General features: G+C 48.0%; 1 protein-coding gene across 4 annotated transcripts; it reads right to left on the bottom strand.

Moving 5' to 3' along the window:
* Positions 1-3,084: 3,084 nt before the first annotated feature.
* On the bottom strand, positions 3,085-16,370 carry LOC138810790 (histone H4 transcription factor). Of its 4 annotated transcripts, none has more exons than XM_069998058.1 (10): positions 16,326-16,370; positions 12,526-12,891; positions 7,894-8,123; positions 7,527-7,638; positions 7,207-7,359; positions 6,675-6,752; positions 6,457-6,577; positions 6,237-6,375; positions 6,039-6,163; positions 3,085-4,165 (listed from the first exon to the last, which is right to left on the bottom strand). In XM_069998058.1, exons 2-10 carry the CDS (start codon positions 12,704-12,706, stop codon positions 3,748-3,750), a joined length of 1,557 nt encoding a protein of 518 aa, XP_069854159.1. In that variant the 5' UTR covers positions 12,707-12,891; positions 16,326-16,370; the 3' UTR covers positions 3,085-3,747. The 4 variants fall into 4 exon arrangements, with proteins under 4 accessions (XP_069854159.1, XP_069854161.1, XP_069854160.1 ...); XM_069998060.1 differs by having other exon boundaries at positions 12,526-12,716; positions 16,326-16,368; XM_069998059.1 differs by lacking the exon at positions 16,326-16,370 and adding an exon at positions 15,686-15,844.
* Positions 16,371-16,436: the final 66 nt, after the last annotated feature.

Raw genomic sequence — 16,436 nt, 5'->3', positions numbered from 1 at the left:
AGACGGTTGGATGAATAAAAGATCTGCCAGCTTCTAGCACACTTGCTAAACTACAGCAGCAAAGTCTTAAATTTCTGGGTCTAAGGAACTTTCCCTGGAAGGAGGCTCTAGTTGGGGCAAGGGGGACTGAGGTAGGAGCTTGAATCTAAGGGGATGAAAGGTTTATTTGGGGAAATGGGGAGGAGCACCTGAGCATTTGGGAAGTCCTTCCCTGACCAAGAAATCTAAACTAGTTCACCATCGTCTCTACCTTTCCCTCTCAGTCCTAATTTCCAGTTCATGCAAAGGTTGTTCCCGGATTCCCAGTCTTGAGCAAAAATTCATTTAAGTGCCCATGTTCACATAATAATCTAATATCAATTAAACAATTTATTCTCTGGAACTGGGGACAAAAGCCCAGTGGTAGAGCACATATCTAACATGCACAAGGCCATTTAGTACCAAGAAAAATGTATTCCCCTTCATCATGGCTACTTCTCACCATAAACCAACTTTCACATGCACTTATCACTTCTCTTGGTTATAGACTTCCACCAAAAGAAAAAAAAAAAAAAAAAGCAGCTCTGACTCCTGGTCTCCCAGTCTTCTCTCCCCAACTACCAACCCCTTTTAGAATAACAGATCTTCTTACTATTCAGACACAATGTCAATTGTTTTCAATTTCTGTAACAGAGCCTGTGAAAAATGGGGCACTGCAATTTTTTCTTTATTCATCTTGTTAAGAGGAAATTTCTTCTAGATGAAGCCTTTCCTGATTAGTTCATTGTCCAGGTTAATTTTTTTTGGGGGGGTGGTGCTGGGGATTAAATCTAGGGCCTCATGCATACAAAGCATACTGTATCACTGAGCTTTATTTCATTTCTAGCTTCTATTTTGACTTTTGAGCTTCTAAATGTACTCAAGATTTTTGTTGTTTTTCTGATACCAGGGCTTAAACTCAGGATCTGGACATGATCCTTAGTTTTTTTGCTCAAGGCTGGTATTATGCCATTTTAGCTATAACTCTACTTCCAGCTCTTTGGAGGTTAACTGGAGATAATCTCATGAACGTTTCCTGCTAGCTTTCAAGGGTTATCCTCAGATCTCAGCCTTCTGAGCAGCTAGGATTACAGGTGTGAGCCACCAGCACCCAGCCAATAAACTTTTTATCATTCTAATTCCTAGCCTCTCCATGCCCTTGTACTGAGTCTCTCCAGGACAGTTCTTGGATTTTATTCTTTATCCTTACCACGTCTGAATAATGATAGTTAATATTTTTTATTTGCTAATTCTGCCTATAATAGGCACACATCATTTTTCTAATAATTTTTTTTTCTTCTTCAGTGCTGGGGATCAGATCCATGGCCTGACATATGCTAGTCAAGTGCTCTACAACTAAGCTACATCCCCAACACTAAATTAGGTCTTTTTTGCTGTTGTCAGTCATGGGGCTTGAACTCTGGGCCTGGGTGCTGTCCCTGAGCTCTTCAGCTCAAGGCGAGCGCTCTACCACTTGAGCCACAGCACCAATTCCGATTTTCTGGTGGTTAATTGGAGATGAGTCTCATGGGCTTTGCTGCCCAAGATGGCTTTAAACTGTGATCCTCAGATTTCAGCCTCCTGAGTAGCTAGGATTACAGACGTTGAGCCACCAGCACCCGGTGAGGTCCTTTTTCAGAAATCCTATTTGAACAGGTTTCTGTCCATTAAGATCCCAGAAAATATTTCCTTAACTTCTCCAGACTGGCAGAAACCATTAAGAATGGAGCAAGGTGCTGAGAAAACATTGTACAGGTCTAAAGAATGGTTCTTATTTTGAAAGGTTTCAGTCTGTCTGTATGTTGGCGGAGGGGTTGGATGCGTGCCAGTACCAAGGCTTGTACACTAGCTCTAAGTATTTTTTCCTCATGGATGATGCTCTAGCCATGGCCCCAGTGCAGCATTCTGCCTAATGGGAGATAGAGTCTCTTAGAGACTTTTTTTGTGGGTCATAGACCTTCAACTCTGGGCCTGGGCACTGTCCCTGAAGTCTTCAGCTCAAGGCAAGTGCTCTACCACTTGAGCCACAATGCCACTTCTGGTTTTCTGGTGGTTAATTGGAGAAAATCTCAAGGACTTTCCTGCCCAGGCTCGGCCTCCTGAGTAGCTAGGATTACAAGCATGAGCCAGGAGCACCTGGCTCTTCGGGACTTTTCTGCTTCAGCTGTCTCTCAGCCTTGATTTTTAGATCTCAGTCCTCCTAAAAGCTACGCTTACAGGTGTGTCACCAGCACTGACTCGAGGTTTCAATCTTTTTTAAAACAGAACAGATCCTTTCTCCAGGAAAATGTACAATAATTTTCAGACAATTTTTTTTTTTTTTGTCAGTTGTGGAGCTTGAACTCTGGGCCTGGGCGCTGTCCCTCAGCTCTTCAGCTCAAGGCAAGCAGCGCTCTACCACTTGAGCCACAGCGTCACTTCCAGTTTTCTGGTGGTTAATTGGAGATAAGTCTCACGGGCTTTCCTGCCTGGGCTTTGAACCATGATCCTCAGATCTCAGCCTCCTGAGTAGCCAAGATTACAGGTGTGAGCCACTGGCACCCAGCTAGGACACACTATTTTCTAACTTAATTCTTCGGCTGAGTACCTGACATTCCCTGGAAGACATCTCAATACAGACCCTCCATCCAGCTTCTTTTGCAGATCCATAGTCTCACACAAAAGGTACAAGGTTCTATCAGAACTAAGGGCACAGCTTCTATTGAGTCCTATTATTTACTCATAACTAAGGGCCTAGAAGAGCTTCTGAACAAATTATAAAAATTGTACTCATGCTGGGCACTGGTGGCTCACGCTTATAGTCCTAGCTACTCACTGAGGATCACAGTTCAAAGTCAGCCCAGGCAGGAAAGACCATGAGACTCTTATCTCCAATAAACCACCAGAAAACCAGAAATGGCGTTGTGGCTCAAGTGGTAGAGGGCTAGCCTTGATCTGAAGAGCTGAGGGTCAGCGCCCAGGCCCAGAGTTGAAGCCCCAGGACTGACCAAAAAAAAAAAAAAAAGTACTCATTACTTGACTTATGGAATTGTAGAACACCCCATTAGCAATAGTTATATAAATAAAAATAAATAGAGAAGATCCAGTAAATGAGTAGCACGTGGCAGTCTAACTACCTCAGTCGTTAGAAAGGTAAGAGGGCTAATTATCCATCCTGCTCGGCAGCCTTGTTACCTACCTGCCTCTAAACTTAAGGAAGAAACAGCCCAACTGATTCTTTTATTACCAAACACAACAGTCACACATATACTCACTTCCAATCCTGTCCCTGAGGATAGTCACAAACGTCCAAGAACCCTTAAGAGAGAAATGGCTGCATGATTCTTAATGCCTTCGCTGGTGGGGAGGAAAGTGTCCTTGCAGGACGAATCATGCATCATCCTTAAACGTACAGACCCCCGCAAAGAAGAGAATGGATGCAAGTTGATATAGGACTTAATTGTTGTTTAGCATGTCAAGGGGATTATGGGTAAGAACACACACATCCACAATCCCCTCAAAGAATCTGAAGGCTTCAGGATCTCCACAAAAATGCAGTGTGGAAAAAAAGGGGGGGAAGGAACCCCTCAGAGTTTTCAGACTGATGCAAGCCTGGGCCGGGGAGACCACGCTGCTCTCAGCACCCCTTCTAGAGTCATCATTTGGCAAGGGCAGTTCCCCCAGGGGCACTGCCTTCTGCCTGGCTCAAACCCCAAGGCCTGGGGTAGGAACAACTGGGCTCCGCAGCCTTCACAAGGTCTGGAGCTCTGGCTCCTCAGGTATTCCTTGAAGAGTCTCCAGGATGCCTTCTGCAGGTGGCTCAGAGGCGGGTGGGGGCTCTCCCGGGGCTTCAGACAGCACATAGTAGACAATCTCTCGCTGGCCTTGGGCACTGGTCTGATTCACCATATGAATGACAGGGCTGGGGTTGTCTTGAGAGGTTGAATGGGCTGTCCCCTTGACACCCCCATTCTCCTCTTCCGTCTCTTCCTTAAGTCCTGACTCCCCTAGCACGGTCTCTAGAATGATGCCCTGCAGGCTGCTCTCATTCAGTGTCTCTTCTAGGTCTGATTCCTCTTGGGGCTGGCGCAGCAGCTGCTGCGTCAGCTCCACACTCTCATAGCGAACCAGCTGCAGCCTCATGTAGCCATCTTCATGTTCCTTATATCTGGTGGAGGGGAAGCACAGGGCAGTAAATGGGTAGGAAGATGCAGAAATCAGCTAGAGATGAGTGAGTCAAGAGACAAAAATGGCCAGGTGCCAGTGTTCACACTGGTCATCATAGCTATTTATGAGGCTGAGATCTGAGGATTGAGGTTTGAAGCAAGTTTGGGTAGGAAAGCTCACAACTTTTTTTTTTTTTTTTTTTGTCGGTCATGGGGCTTGAACTCTGGGCCTTGGCGCTGTCCCTGGGCTCTTCAGCTCAAGCCGAGCGCTCTACCACTTGAGCCACAGCGCCACTTCTGGCTTTTTTCTTTCTGCTTATGTGGTGCTGAGGAATCGAACCCAGGGCCTCGAGCATGCAAGGCAAGTGCTCTACCACTGAGCCACCTTCCCAGCCCATCGGCTTCTTTTTTTTTTAGTTGGTGTCAGTATAGGACTTGAAGTCAGGGCCTGGGGATTGTCCCTTAGCTTTTTTGCTCAATGCTAGAGCTCTACCACTTACGTCACAGCTCCAGCCAGGCGCCAGTGGCTCAAGCCTGTAATCCTAGCTACTAGGAGGCTGAGATCTGAGGATCACTGTTCAAAGCCAGCCCAGGCAGGTAAGTCCTTGAGACTCTTACCTCCAATAAACCAGAAATCTTTTTTTTTTTTTTTGGGTCCGGTTGGGTCCGGTTGTTCAGGCCCCACAACCGGACTCAAAAAAAAAAAAAAATTAGCCGAGCTCGGTGGCTCATGCCTGTAATCCTAGCTACTCAGGAGGCTGAGATCTGAGGGTCGAGGTTCAAAGCCAGCCCGGACAGGAAACTCCATGAGACTCTTATCTCCAATAAACCACTAGAAAACTGGAAGTGGCACTATGGCTCAAGCGGAAGAGCACTCGCCTTGAGCTGAAGAGCTGAGGGACAGCGCCTAAGCCCAGAGTTCAAGCCCCATGACCGACAAAAAAAGAGAGAGAGAGAGAGATGGACATTGGGTGGCTTACATTGTAATCCTAGTTATTCAGGAGGCTGAGATCTAAAGATTGCAATTTGAAGCCGGCCCAGGCAGAAAAGTGCGTGAGGTTTCAATAAATTACTCAGGAAAAGCCAGGAGTGGTGTTGTGACTCAAGTGGTAGAACACTAGCCTTGAGCAAAAGAATCTCAGGGCAGGCCCAGAATTCAAGCCCCAGAACTAGCAAAAGAGAGAGAGAAAAAGAAAGATAAATAGATGGTAGATGGTAGAAGTCCTGGAATTCAATATAAGATGACTGAAGCAAAAAAAGGTCTCTACTGGAGAATATAGAAAACAAAAGGGAAGAGCATTACTGAAAATGGAAAAGTCTGTGCAGAAACCCAACCTAGAAGAGAGAAAGACTTTAAGGGAAGACCATAGAACTGAGGGTCAGGATCTCTGGGGCTCTAGTTTCTAGTTCCAGCTACAAAACTTCCGCCACCAACTTATTGGGTCTACATGTGGCTTGGATTAAAAAAATAAAAATAAAAACAATCTTTGCCCCATCATTATTCTCTGGTTGAGCCTCAATAGAGATGGTGAGCAGCAAGCTACGAAAAAATTCAAGGTTCTTTACTAATTGAAAAGGCAAGAGAAAAGCCTGAAGCTGTGGCTTACACATGTAATCCTAGCTACTTAGAAGGCTGAGATCTGAGGATTACATGACTTAAAGTCAGCCTCGGCTGAAGCCTGTGAGACTATCTCCAATTCAACAGGAAAAAAAACTAAACGGGAGGTGTGGCTCAAGTAGCAGAGGACCAGCTGTGGGCAGAAAAAACTGGGTAAGAGTATAAGGCACTCAGCGAAACCTCCAGTTCCCGCCCTCCCCAAACAGGCATGAGAAGAATGCGTGTGAATCTAGGGGGGTGTAAACTGAGAGACATACCGAAAACGGGGGTGCCCCGAGGGCCACTTGAACTGGTGCTTCTTGCGAAGGTGCACAGTGAGGTTGTTGCCGCGTGTGAAGCATTTGTCACACACGTGACATTTGTACCTTGGTTCTGAGTCTCCCTGGGGAGGGGAGGGAGAAGTGAGGTTCGTGCTTCTCCCCAGCGCCCCCCACGCGCCCTCCAGCCCCACTCACTTCATGCACTTTGCGATAATGGGACTTGATAGAGCTGAGCGAGCGAGCACTGAAATCGCAATTCTCAAAGTCACATCTGTAGGCCGACTCCTTGCTATGGGTGTCCAGATGCTTCCGGAGGTCAATCAGATTCTTGCAGCTGTGGGAAGAGGTCAGGAGGAGTGGAGGGCATGGGGACCCTGGAACATGAGCCTTGTTTTCTGGCCCCAGCATCCCTTACCTGTAGTCACAACAATCACATTTAAAGGGCCGGTCCTCACTGTGACGGAAGCGCATGTGGTTGCGGAGGGAGGACGGCAGTGGGCAGGTCATGTCACACAGAGGGCACTTGTAGTGATTCACTATGAGTGGAGAGAAGGCTGTGACCTCAGGACTCACTCAGAACCTTGTGGGGCGGGCAGGGAGGCTGTGGGAAGGGAGGCTGGGAAGGCTACTAACCGTGGTTGCGCATGTGGTCCCGTAGCAGCCGCTCGGTGGCAAATCTCTTTGAACAGTGGGAGCACTGGAAACGCTGCTCTGGGGCAGGGTGGGTGGAAGGAAAGGGGGACTGTAGAGACAGTGGACAAACACAGCGAAGATAGGGAACCACCCCAGGCAGAAGGGAACCACCCCAGGACCAAAGGGAGCTTAGGAAGCTATGGATGGGATTTGGAGTCAAGAATCTGAATTAGAAGCCCGACTTGATCACTTACTATCTGTGTGATCTCAGGTAAGTGATTTAACCTCTCTGAGCCTCAGTTTCCTCATCTGCAAAAAGGGGGATAAGAAGCCTACCTCATGGGGTTGTTGTGAGAATTTCAAGGTAACTGATTTAGTACACAAGCAGTGCTGAACAGCAATGTCTGTGAATAGGCTGGGAAGTGCCTGAGCCCGAAAGCGGGAGGGAGCAAAGTGGCCACCCCCAGGGAACATGCCCCCAACCTCACTCCAGCAGGATACCTGCACCCAGCCCTTCCCTCCACAAGCTTACGATCCAATGAGGTCTGGCGACGGATGTGATCTAGGAACTTGGTGTTGTTGGCAAACATGCCCCCGCAAGTGGGGCAGGCGACCACCTTCTCCTGGGTGTGGCTGCGCAGGTGCTCGCGGAGCTTACAGCGGTCCTTGAAGGTGCAGGTACAGTCTGGGGAGAAAGGCCTGGTCAGACCCCAGCACAAACCCTGAGCAGGCTCTGGAACCCGGGTCAGACAACAGCCAACCTTGTCCTGTTCTTCAGGACTGGTCCCATCCCTTCCCCCGCCTTCTCACCCCTACACTATCAACCAGACACCAGAGAGGGAAGGGCCCTACCTTTCCAGCCACACAGCACCACATGGTTGTCCTTGCCGACCGCTTGGTATTCACAGCATAGGCTGTGTGCTTCCACGTGCCGATAAAACCACTCGGGGTTGTCGAAGGAGCTCTGTGCCAGGGCAACTTGGGGTGAGGACTGAGGGTGTGAGGAGGGACTCATCCCTATGTGCCCAAAGGGGGGGGGGTCTCAGTTCTTTCCCAAATTAACGTGGTAGGGATGGGGAAGTTTCAGGAAAGGAGTTAACTAAGAAACGGAAGGGGGACACTAGCAGGAGTCTTGGATACAAGGCACTCCAGGAAGAGTGAAGGTGCCTTAAGATTCCCAGTTCCCGTCCAACCCCTATTTCTGGCATTATCTGCTGACCTCACAATGTTCCCACAGACACAGGAAGTGGTCAGGGATGTCAGGGATGATGTTCCGGCTCTGGAAGTCCAGGATGCAGGGGCTGAGGTCAGCCTGGCTTTGCAGGGCCTGCAGCCCCCACTGTTTCAGCTTGGTGTGGTAGCAGTGGAAGTAGACATGGCGGATGAGGTCAGCAGAACTGTCCATAGAGCAAAAGCCACATTCCTGCCACAGGCAGGAGAATTCTTCTTCTGTAGAAAGAGGTTTAGAAGGAAGAATGTGATACTTCCCAAGGCTCAGCTCATCTTCCATTTGAGGGATTTAACAGCACTCGGACCAAGTTACCCAGAGTTCATTTAGCAAATACCAGGATTTAATGACCACCTATTGTGTATCAGGTATGGGATATAACTAAATAGTCCCAACCTTTGCCCTCACATCACTTTCAGTCAGGAAAAAAGTACATTCATCAAATACATCTATAAATAAGAAACTCCAACTAGGGGCTGGGAAGGTGGCTCAGTGGTAGAGCGCTTGCCTTGCATGCCTGAGGCCCTGGGTTCGATTCCTCAGCACCACATAAGCAAAAAGAAAAAAGCCGGAAGTGGCGCTGTGGCTCAAGTGGTAGAGTGCTAGCCTTGAGCTGAAGAGCTGAGGGACAGCGCCCAGGCCCAGAGTACAGGCCTCACGACCGGACCCCAAAAAAAAAAAAGAAACTCCAACTAGCGCTAAGTGCTATGGGGATGGAGGGGAGACATGGTATCATAAACTAAACACAAGTAATTTGATGTGGACAAAGATGATTTAGACAAAGGTATTTTGCAAGTGGTTCCACATCATCGAGACCTCAAGGAAGAGCAGAGACGTGGTCTAAGCTGAGGTAACAATAGTGAGTGTAAGGCCTTTGCCAGAGACCCAGAAATGGCAGGTGTCCCTCGCATACACAACCTGTGTTCAGTTTCTGCAGGAACCTGAGGAAGAGGCAGCCTCTCAACCTCAGAAATCTGCAGGATTCCTTTCTTTACTGCTGTCCATGAGCCTTCTTCCAGCAAGGACCTGCCAGCTATTCCAACCTACTTCCTACTTCTCTAGCATCTCTAAGCACCAGCTTTCAATGTTTAACAGGAATCTGCTTGTTAGTAGTAGGGCGGGGGGGAGGGGGGGGGGGGAGACACAGGCTGGGAAGGTGGCTCAGTGGTAGAGTGCTTGTCTTGCATGCAGAGCGGGTTCAATCCTCAGTACCACATAAGCAGAAAAAAGCCGGAAGTGGTGCTGTGGCTCCAGTGGTACAGTGCTAGGCTTAAGCCGAAGAGCTCAGGGACAGCACCCAGGCCTAAAGTTCAAGCCCCACAACCAACAAAGAAATAAATAAAATAAAAAGTAGTGTGGTAGAGCTGGGTACCAGTGGCTATCTCCTGTAATCCTAGCTACTCTGGAGGCTGAGATCTGAGGATCACAGTTTAAAGCCAGCCAGGGCAGGAAAAGTCCATGAGACTCATTTTCAGAAAACAGGAAGTGGCACTGTAGCTCAACTGGTAGGGAGTTCACCTTTTTTTTTTTTTTTTGGTCAGTTGTGGGGCCTGAACTCTGGGCCTGGGCGCTGTCCCTCAGCTCTTCAGCTCAAGGCTAGTGCTCTACCACTTGAGCCACAGCACCACTTCCAGCTTTCTCTGCTTATGTGGTGCTGATAAATCAAACCCAGGGCCTCTGCATGCAAGACAAGCGCTCTACCACTGAGCCACCTTCCCAGCCCCAAGATGCTCACCTTGAGCTCAAGACTCAGGGACAGGGCCCAGGCCCAGATTTCAAACACCACAACCGATTAAAAAAAAAAAAAAAAAAACAACCGTGTGGCAAATAAATTAATCCCCAAATTTCATTTTTTTCATTTTTGTATAAATATTATCTGACTTTGAAACTGTCAGTTACAAGTTCATAGTCACTGAACTAAAAATTTGGGGTGTTGGAAAGACAACGGCCCCATTTTTCTTTTTTCTTTTGCCAGTTCTGGGGCTTGAACTCAGGGCCTGGGCAGTGTCCCTGAGCTTCTTTTTGTTTGTTTTTGTTTTTTTGTTTTATGTTGGTTGTGAGCCCTGAAGTCTGGGCCTTGGTGCTGTTCCTCAGCTCTTCAGCTCATGGCTAGCGCTCTACCACTTGAGCCACAGCATCACTTGTGGCTTTTTCTGCTTATGTGGTGCTGAGGAATCGAACCCAGGGCCTCATGTATGCAAGGCAAGCACTCTACCACTGAGCCACCTTCCCAGCCCTGTCCCTGAGCTTCTTTTGCTCAGGGCTAAGCACTCTACCACTGGAGCCACAGCACCACTTCCAGCTTTTTCTGTGGTACTGAAGAATCAAACCCAGGACTTGATGCATGCTAGGCAAGCACTCTACTACTAAGCCACATTACCATCCTCTACCCCCATTTTTCTATAGACTTTTATGTGTGCCAGTACTGGGGCTTAAACTCAGGGGCTTGTGTCTCTGCTTGGCTACTTTGCTTAAGAGCCATACCTTGGGCTGGGAAGGTGGCTCAGTGGTAGAGTGCTTGCCTTGCATCCATGAGGCCCTGGGTTCGATTCCTCAGCACCACATAAGCAAAAAAAAGCTGGAAGTGGTGCTGTGGCTCAAGTGGTAGAGCATTAGCCTTGAGCTGAAGAGCTGAGGGGCAGTGCCCAGACCCAGAGTACAGGCACCATGACTGGCAAAAAAAAAAAAAAGAGCCATACCTTTTTTTTGCTAATTAGAGGTAAGTCTCTTGGATATATTTTGGCTGGCTTAGAACCACAACACTTAGATCACAGCTTCCTGAGAAGCTAGGATTCCAGCTATAAGCCACTAGTGCCTGACTTAGTAGAATTTTTTTTCTTTTTTTTTTTTTTTTTTTTGTTGGTCATGGGGCTTGAACTCCAGGCCTGGGCGCTGTCCCTCAGCTCTTCAGCTCAAGGCGAGCGCTCTACCACTTGAGCTACAGCGCCACTTCCGGTTTTCTGGTGGTTTATTGGAGATAGGAGTCTCATGGTCTCTCCTGCCCGGGCTGGCTTTGAACCGCGATCCTCAGATCTCAGCCTCCTGAGTAGCTAGGATTACAGGCGTGAGCCACCAGCACCCGGCAATTTTTTTTCTTTTTTTGTCAGTAGTGGGGCTTGAACTCTGGGCCTGGGTGCTGTCCCTCAGCTCTTCAGCTCAAGGCTAGCACTTGAGACACAGCATCACTTCCAGTTTTCCTAGTGGTTTATTGGAGATAAGCGTCTCATGGACTTTCCTTCCTGGGCTGGCTTTGAACTGCAATCCTCAGATCTCAGCCTCCTGGATAGCTAGGATTATAGGTGTGAGCCCCCAGCACCCAGCATTAGAATAATTTTTTTAAGCTGTGTTGTAACAGATTCATTAGTGAGTGGTGAGGTCTATTTAGGTAGACTTCACACATTCCTTTAAAAAAAAGGGGGGGTGGCTGGGAAGGTGGCTCAGTGGTAGAGCGCTTGCCTTGCATGTGTGAGGCTCTGGGTTCAATTCCTCAGCACCACATAAGCAGAAAAAGCTGGAAGTGGTGCTGTGGTTCAAGTGGTACAGTGTTAGCCTTGAGCTGAAGAACTGAGGGACAGCGCCCAAGCCCAGACTTCAGGCCCCACAACTGACAAAAAAAAAAAAGTAATAAAACAGAATAATGAAGTGAGGCACGACGCAAGTGGCAGAGCCCTGCCTAGTAAACACAAGGTTCTGAGCTCAGCACACACAAAAAATTACAAGGTAAGCCGGCGCCAGTGGCTCACACCTGTAATCCTAGCAACTCAGGAGGCTGAGATCTGAGCATTGTGGTTCAAAGCCAGCCCGGGCAGGGCAAGAAAGTCCATGAGACTCTTATCTCCAATAAACCACTCAAAAACTGGAAGTGGCACTGTGGCTCAAGTGGTAGTGCACTCGCCTTGAGCTGAAGAGCGTAGGGACAGCGCCCAAGCCCAGAGTTCAAGCCCCACTACCGACCAAAAAGGTAAATAAATAAAATAAAATAAAAAGTAATGTCTTTTTTTTTTTTTAATGCCAGTCCTGGGGCTTAACCTCAGAGCCTGGGCACTGTCCCTGAGCCTCTTTGTGCTCAAGACTTGCGCTCTATCACTTGAGCCACAGCACCACTTTCTGGCTTTTTCTGCTTATGTGGTACTGAGGAATTGAACCCAGGGCTTCATGCAAGCACTCTACCACTAGGCCACATTCCCAACCCAGTAATTGTCTTTTGTTGGTCATTATTCTTAATTCTCTACAAATGAGTTTACAATGTTTTGTATTTTCCTTTTTTGTGTGCAGGTCCTAGGACTTGAACTCAGAATCTAGGCACTGTCCATGAGCTTTTGTGCACAAGGTTAGCACTCTACCACTAGAGCCACAGCTCCACTTCCTGATTTTTTTTGATTGTTAATTGGAGCTTGGCCTCAAACTGCAAACCTTAGATCTCAGCCTCCTGAGTAGTTAAGATGACAGTCATGAGTCACCAGCACCCAGATGACTTTACGATGTTTGCTGCTAAATAAAGCAAAATGAGGAAAATAAACTATTACAACACTAGCTGGCTGCCTTTTTCCTCTAGGTAAAGGGAAGTCAGATTTTTCCACCTGCCCTTGAACTCTTTCCCCTTGCTGCGTCCTTTTCCCTTACCAAGTAGGTCACTGTCATCCTCCTCTCCCTCCTCCTCTCTGGAAGCATGCATGTGCTGCTGCAGGTGCTGAGTGACGTGCTCAAAGAACTCCTCCATGGCTGAGCACACGAAGGAACAGGACCCCCACTCACACTGGAGCCCCAGGTTCTCCTTCCGGGGTCCTTTTCCAGGGGGTGACATGGCCTTTACCCTAAGCAGAATGGGAAGAAATCCACAGCTGCAAGGATTCCACGCCCTGACCACTAGGAGCAAACAGCTGGGCGGGCAGGCTGTGAGGATGAGTGGTGGTTTGCCAGTGACCCTGTGTTTTCTTCAGTAAGAATGGAGCAGTGGCTCCTTACCCCCTTGGGAGCTGCCTGGTGTTGCTGGGAAGAGAAAAGAAAAATATGAGTAAACACATGCCAGACAATGAGCTGTACACTTTAACAGACATTTTCCCATGAAGCTTCCTTATAATCTGCCAAGAAACATTTATTCCTAAGGGACAAAGACCATTGTTCAGGTCCAAAGAGAAGACTCTGGAGCAGGACCAAAGTTAAAAATCAAACTTCACCTTCTACCACAAATGAGCAAGCACAAGTATGATCTTGGCCAAAAACATTAGTTTTGCTCTAACTGTTTATTTATTTGTCGGTCATGGGGCTTGAACTCTGGGCCTGTGCACTGTCCCTCAGCTCTTCAGCTCAAGGCTAGCACTCTACCACTTGAGCCATAGTGCCACTTTCGGTTTTCTGGTGGTTTATTGGAAATAAGAGTCTCATGGACTTTCCTGCTCAAGACTTTCCTGAACAGTGATCCTCAGATCTCCGCCTTCTGGGTAGTTAGGATTCCAGGCGTGAGCCACTGGCACCCAGCTTTTTACACTTAGTATATTGCTAGGTACCATGTTAATCATTTTATTCATTGAGTCATTTAATTGGCAACACTCCTCTCTGATGTAGACACTATCTCATTTATTGTTAAGGATCTGGGACTAGGAGAGGTGAACTGTGTGCCCAAGTCCACATACTAGCTGACTCCAAAGTTCATATTCTTTCTACTTGATGCAACCTAGACATGTGGGGACTCAGAAGCTCCCTAATCATTGAATTATGTCATTAGGTCTCATGTCAGATTTTCAAAGTGCCACACAATCCTTGTTTGGCCTATCAAATCCTCGATTTCAACATGTTTAAAATGTAGATTCCATTTGAATATAAAAGGCACATGTCTTAATTATTTTGCACCTTGGGTGTCTATACAGTGCTGTGTATGCTTAAGAAAGTAATAAATAGCCAAGCACTAATGGCTCACATCTACAATCTTAGTTACTCAGATCTTTTTTTTTTTTTTTGGTCAGTCATGGGGCTTGAACTCTGGGCTTGGGCGTTGTCCCTAAGCTCTTCAGTTCAAGGCGAGCACTCTACTGCTTGAGCCACAGTGCCACTTCCGATTTTCTGGTAGTTTATTGGAGATAGGAGTCTGACGGACTTTCCTTGCCCGGGCTGGCTTTGAACCGCGATCCTCAGATCTCAGCCTCCTCAGTAGCTAGGATTACAGGCGAGAGCCACCGGCACCCGGCTATAGTTACTCAGATCTTAAGATTGGGGTTCAGACCCAGCCTGAGTTTAAGAGAAAAGTCTGTCTCTTCCAAAATAACCAGCAAAAAAAACAAACAACAACAAAAAAAAACAGGGCTGAAGTACTGCTCGAGTGGTAGAGCACAACAAAGAAACCAAGTGCAAAGCCAACTTCAAACCCCAGTATGGGAAAAAAGTGGATTCGCTCTACTAACTAGCTATTATATACCAAGCATTATTCTAGGTATTTTACAAATATAAAAACTGCAACCCTACTGAAGTACAATTATTATCCAGCTTTACAGAAAAGGAAAGAAATGGGCCTGGGTAGGTTAAGGAATTTACTCGTCATTAAGTTGGAAGTGATGGAGTGTACACAGAGCCAAGGAGGTTGGTTTTACTACCTGGCACACATTTTATTAAGTAGTTATTTTGTCAGTTTTCCACAGTGAAGCTGCAAGCTCTAGAAAGCCTGGCCTGTATCCTCTTTAGTTCTATCTGCAAAACCAAACTGAAAGTTATTATGTTTTCTGTTGTTTTGTTTTCATTTGGTGTTTGATACTGGGGCTTGAATTTTGGGCCTCACATTCTCACTTGGCCTTTTTCACCCAAGGTTCTACCATTGGAGCCCTAACTCCACTTCCGGCTTTTAGCTGGTTAATTGGAGATAACAGTCTGACAGACTTTCCTGCCTGGGCTGGCTTCAAACTGGGATCCTCAGATCTTAGCCCCTCTTTTTTTTTTTTTTTTTTGGGGGGGGGGTCCGTTGTGGGGCTTGAACTCTGGGCTTGGGCGCTGTCCCTGCACTCTTCAGCTCAAGATGAGCGCTCTACCGCTTGGGCCAATAAGCCACTTCCAGTTTTCTAATAGTTAACTGAAGGTAAGAGTCTCATGGACTTTCCTGCCCAGGCTGGCTTTAAACTGTGATCCTCAGATCTCAGCTTCCTGAGTAGCTAGGATTACAGGTGAGCCACCAGCGCCCGGCAGATCTTAAGCCTCTTGAGCAACTAGGATTGCAGATATGAGCTGTCAGTGCCCAGCTCTTTTATTTCTTGAGACTGGGTTATGCTTTGTAACTTTTACCTTATACTCACAATCTGCCTCGGCATCCTAAGCACTGGGTCTACAGGCAAATATTTCCTGTTTTTCAGTGCTGAGAACCAAACCCAAGGCCTCTTACAGAATAGGCAGGTGCTCCACCATGGAGCAGAGCGACACCCTACCCCCGCCCCCAGCCCTCTTGCCAACTTCTTTTCATGTTTAAGAAAGCCCATAAATAACTACCTTGTACAAATCATACAGCTTCTCTGAACTTTTGTGAACTGTAAAATAGGACACTAATATTACAGCCATGGGTGTTGGCTTCAACAGATCTAATTACAAAGCTCCCACATTTACTAACACGACCTTAGGCGAAATTACTTGGGCCTGTTTCCCATGGAACACAGGAAGACTTAGACCCATTTCACTGACTTAACTACTTCAGACATCGGCAGCGTTAGGCCTAAGTATCTCCTCTTCGGAAGGTAAGATGATCTGTGAGATTTAAGCACCAATTCTGAAAGTTTAAAAAAAAAAAAAGCTAACAAAGAAAGAATACCTTCACATTAACACCCAGCGAATTCCTTAACATTCCTCTTCGGGGCTCACAGTAAAAGCGCCAGAAACAAATGCATTCCTCACAAGAGAGTACACACCGTGTGGAAGGGCACCCAGTGAACCCTGAATGGAACCCCGGGAGGGGGAGGGGGCCCACGTCCAAGCCCTCCCCCAAGGGCTCACAACGTGACTGAAAAGAGAAACGACGGTGACGTGGGAAGACCTCGATCAAAACAAAGCGCCCGCCGGGGATGACGACTCCAGCCAGCCCCAGGCCCTGGGTTCAAACCCCAGCACCACCACAAACAACAAAGCCCGAGAGAGATCAGACAACAGAAATCCCCGTGGGCGGCCACGTCGGAAGGCTCGCCCTCGGCCCGGGCCCGGCCTCGGAGCCCGGAGAAATGAACTCCCAGGCCTGGGACGGTCCCGGAGGGCGAAGCCCGGCCGGCTTCCCGGCTTCCTCCCCGGCGCGGCCTGGCTGTGAACGCGCCCCGGCCACCGCGAGGGCCCCCGAGGAGCAAGTAGGGGCAGTGGAGTCAGGAAGGGGACCGCGGCCAAGGCCCGCGCGGCGGAGCTGCAACACCAAACTCGGGAAGAGTCTGGCTCCCCGCGTGCCCCCGCAGCGAGCACCAACTTACCCCGCGTCAGCGCCCGGGAGCCCCGCTCTCCACCCACCCCAGACCTTCCACCAGAAGGACGCTTGAGCGACAGTCAGCGCCAGCCAATCGCTGCTCCCGGTCCGACTGTCA

The sequence above is a fragment of the Dipodomys merriami genome, unplaced genomic scaffold (genome assembly GCF_024711535.1).
Source record: "Dipodomys merriami isolate MVZ:Mamm:240054 unplaced genomic scaffold, mDipMer1.0.p SCAF_509, whole genome shotgun sequence".
Taxonomy (NCBI): Eukaryota; Metazoa; Chordata; class Mammalia; order Rodentia; family Heteromyidae; genus Dipodomys; species Dipodomys merriami.
The sequence above is the reverse complement of the archived record's forward strand: the minus strand, read 5'-3'. Positions and strand labels throughout refer to the sequence as shown.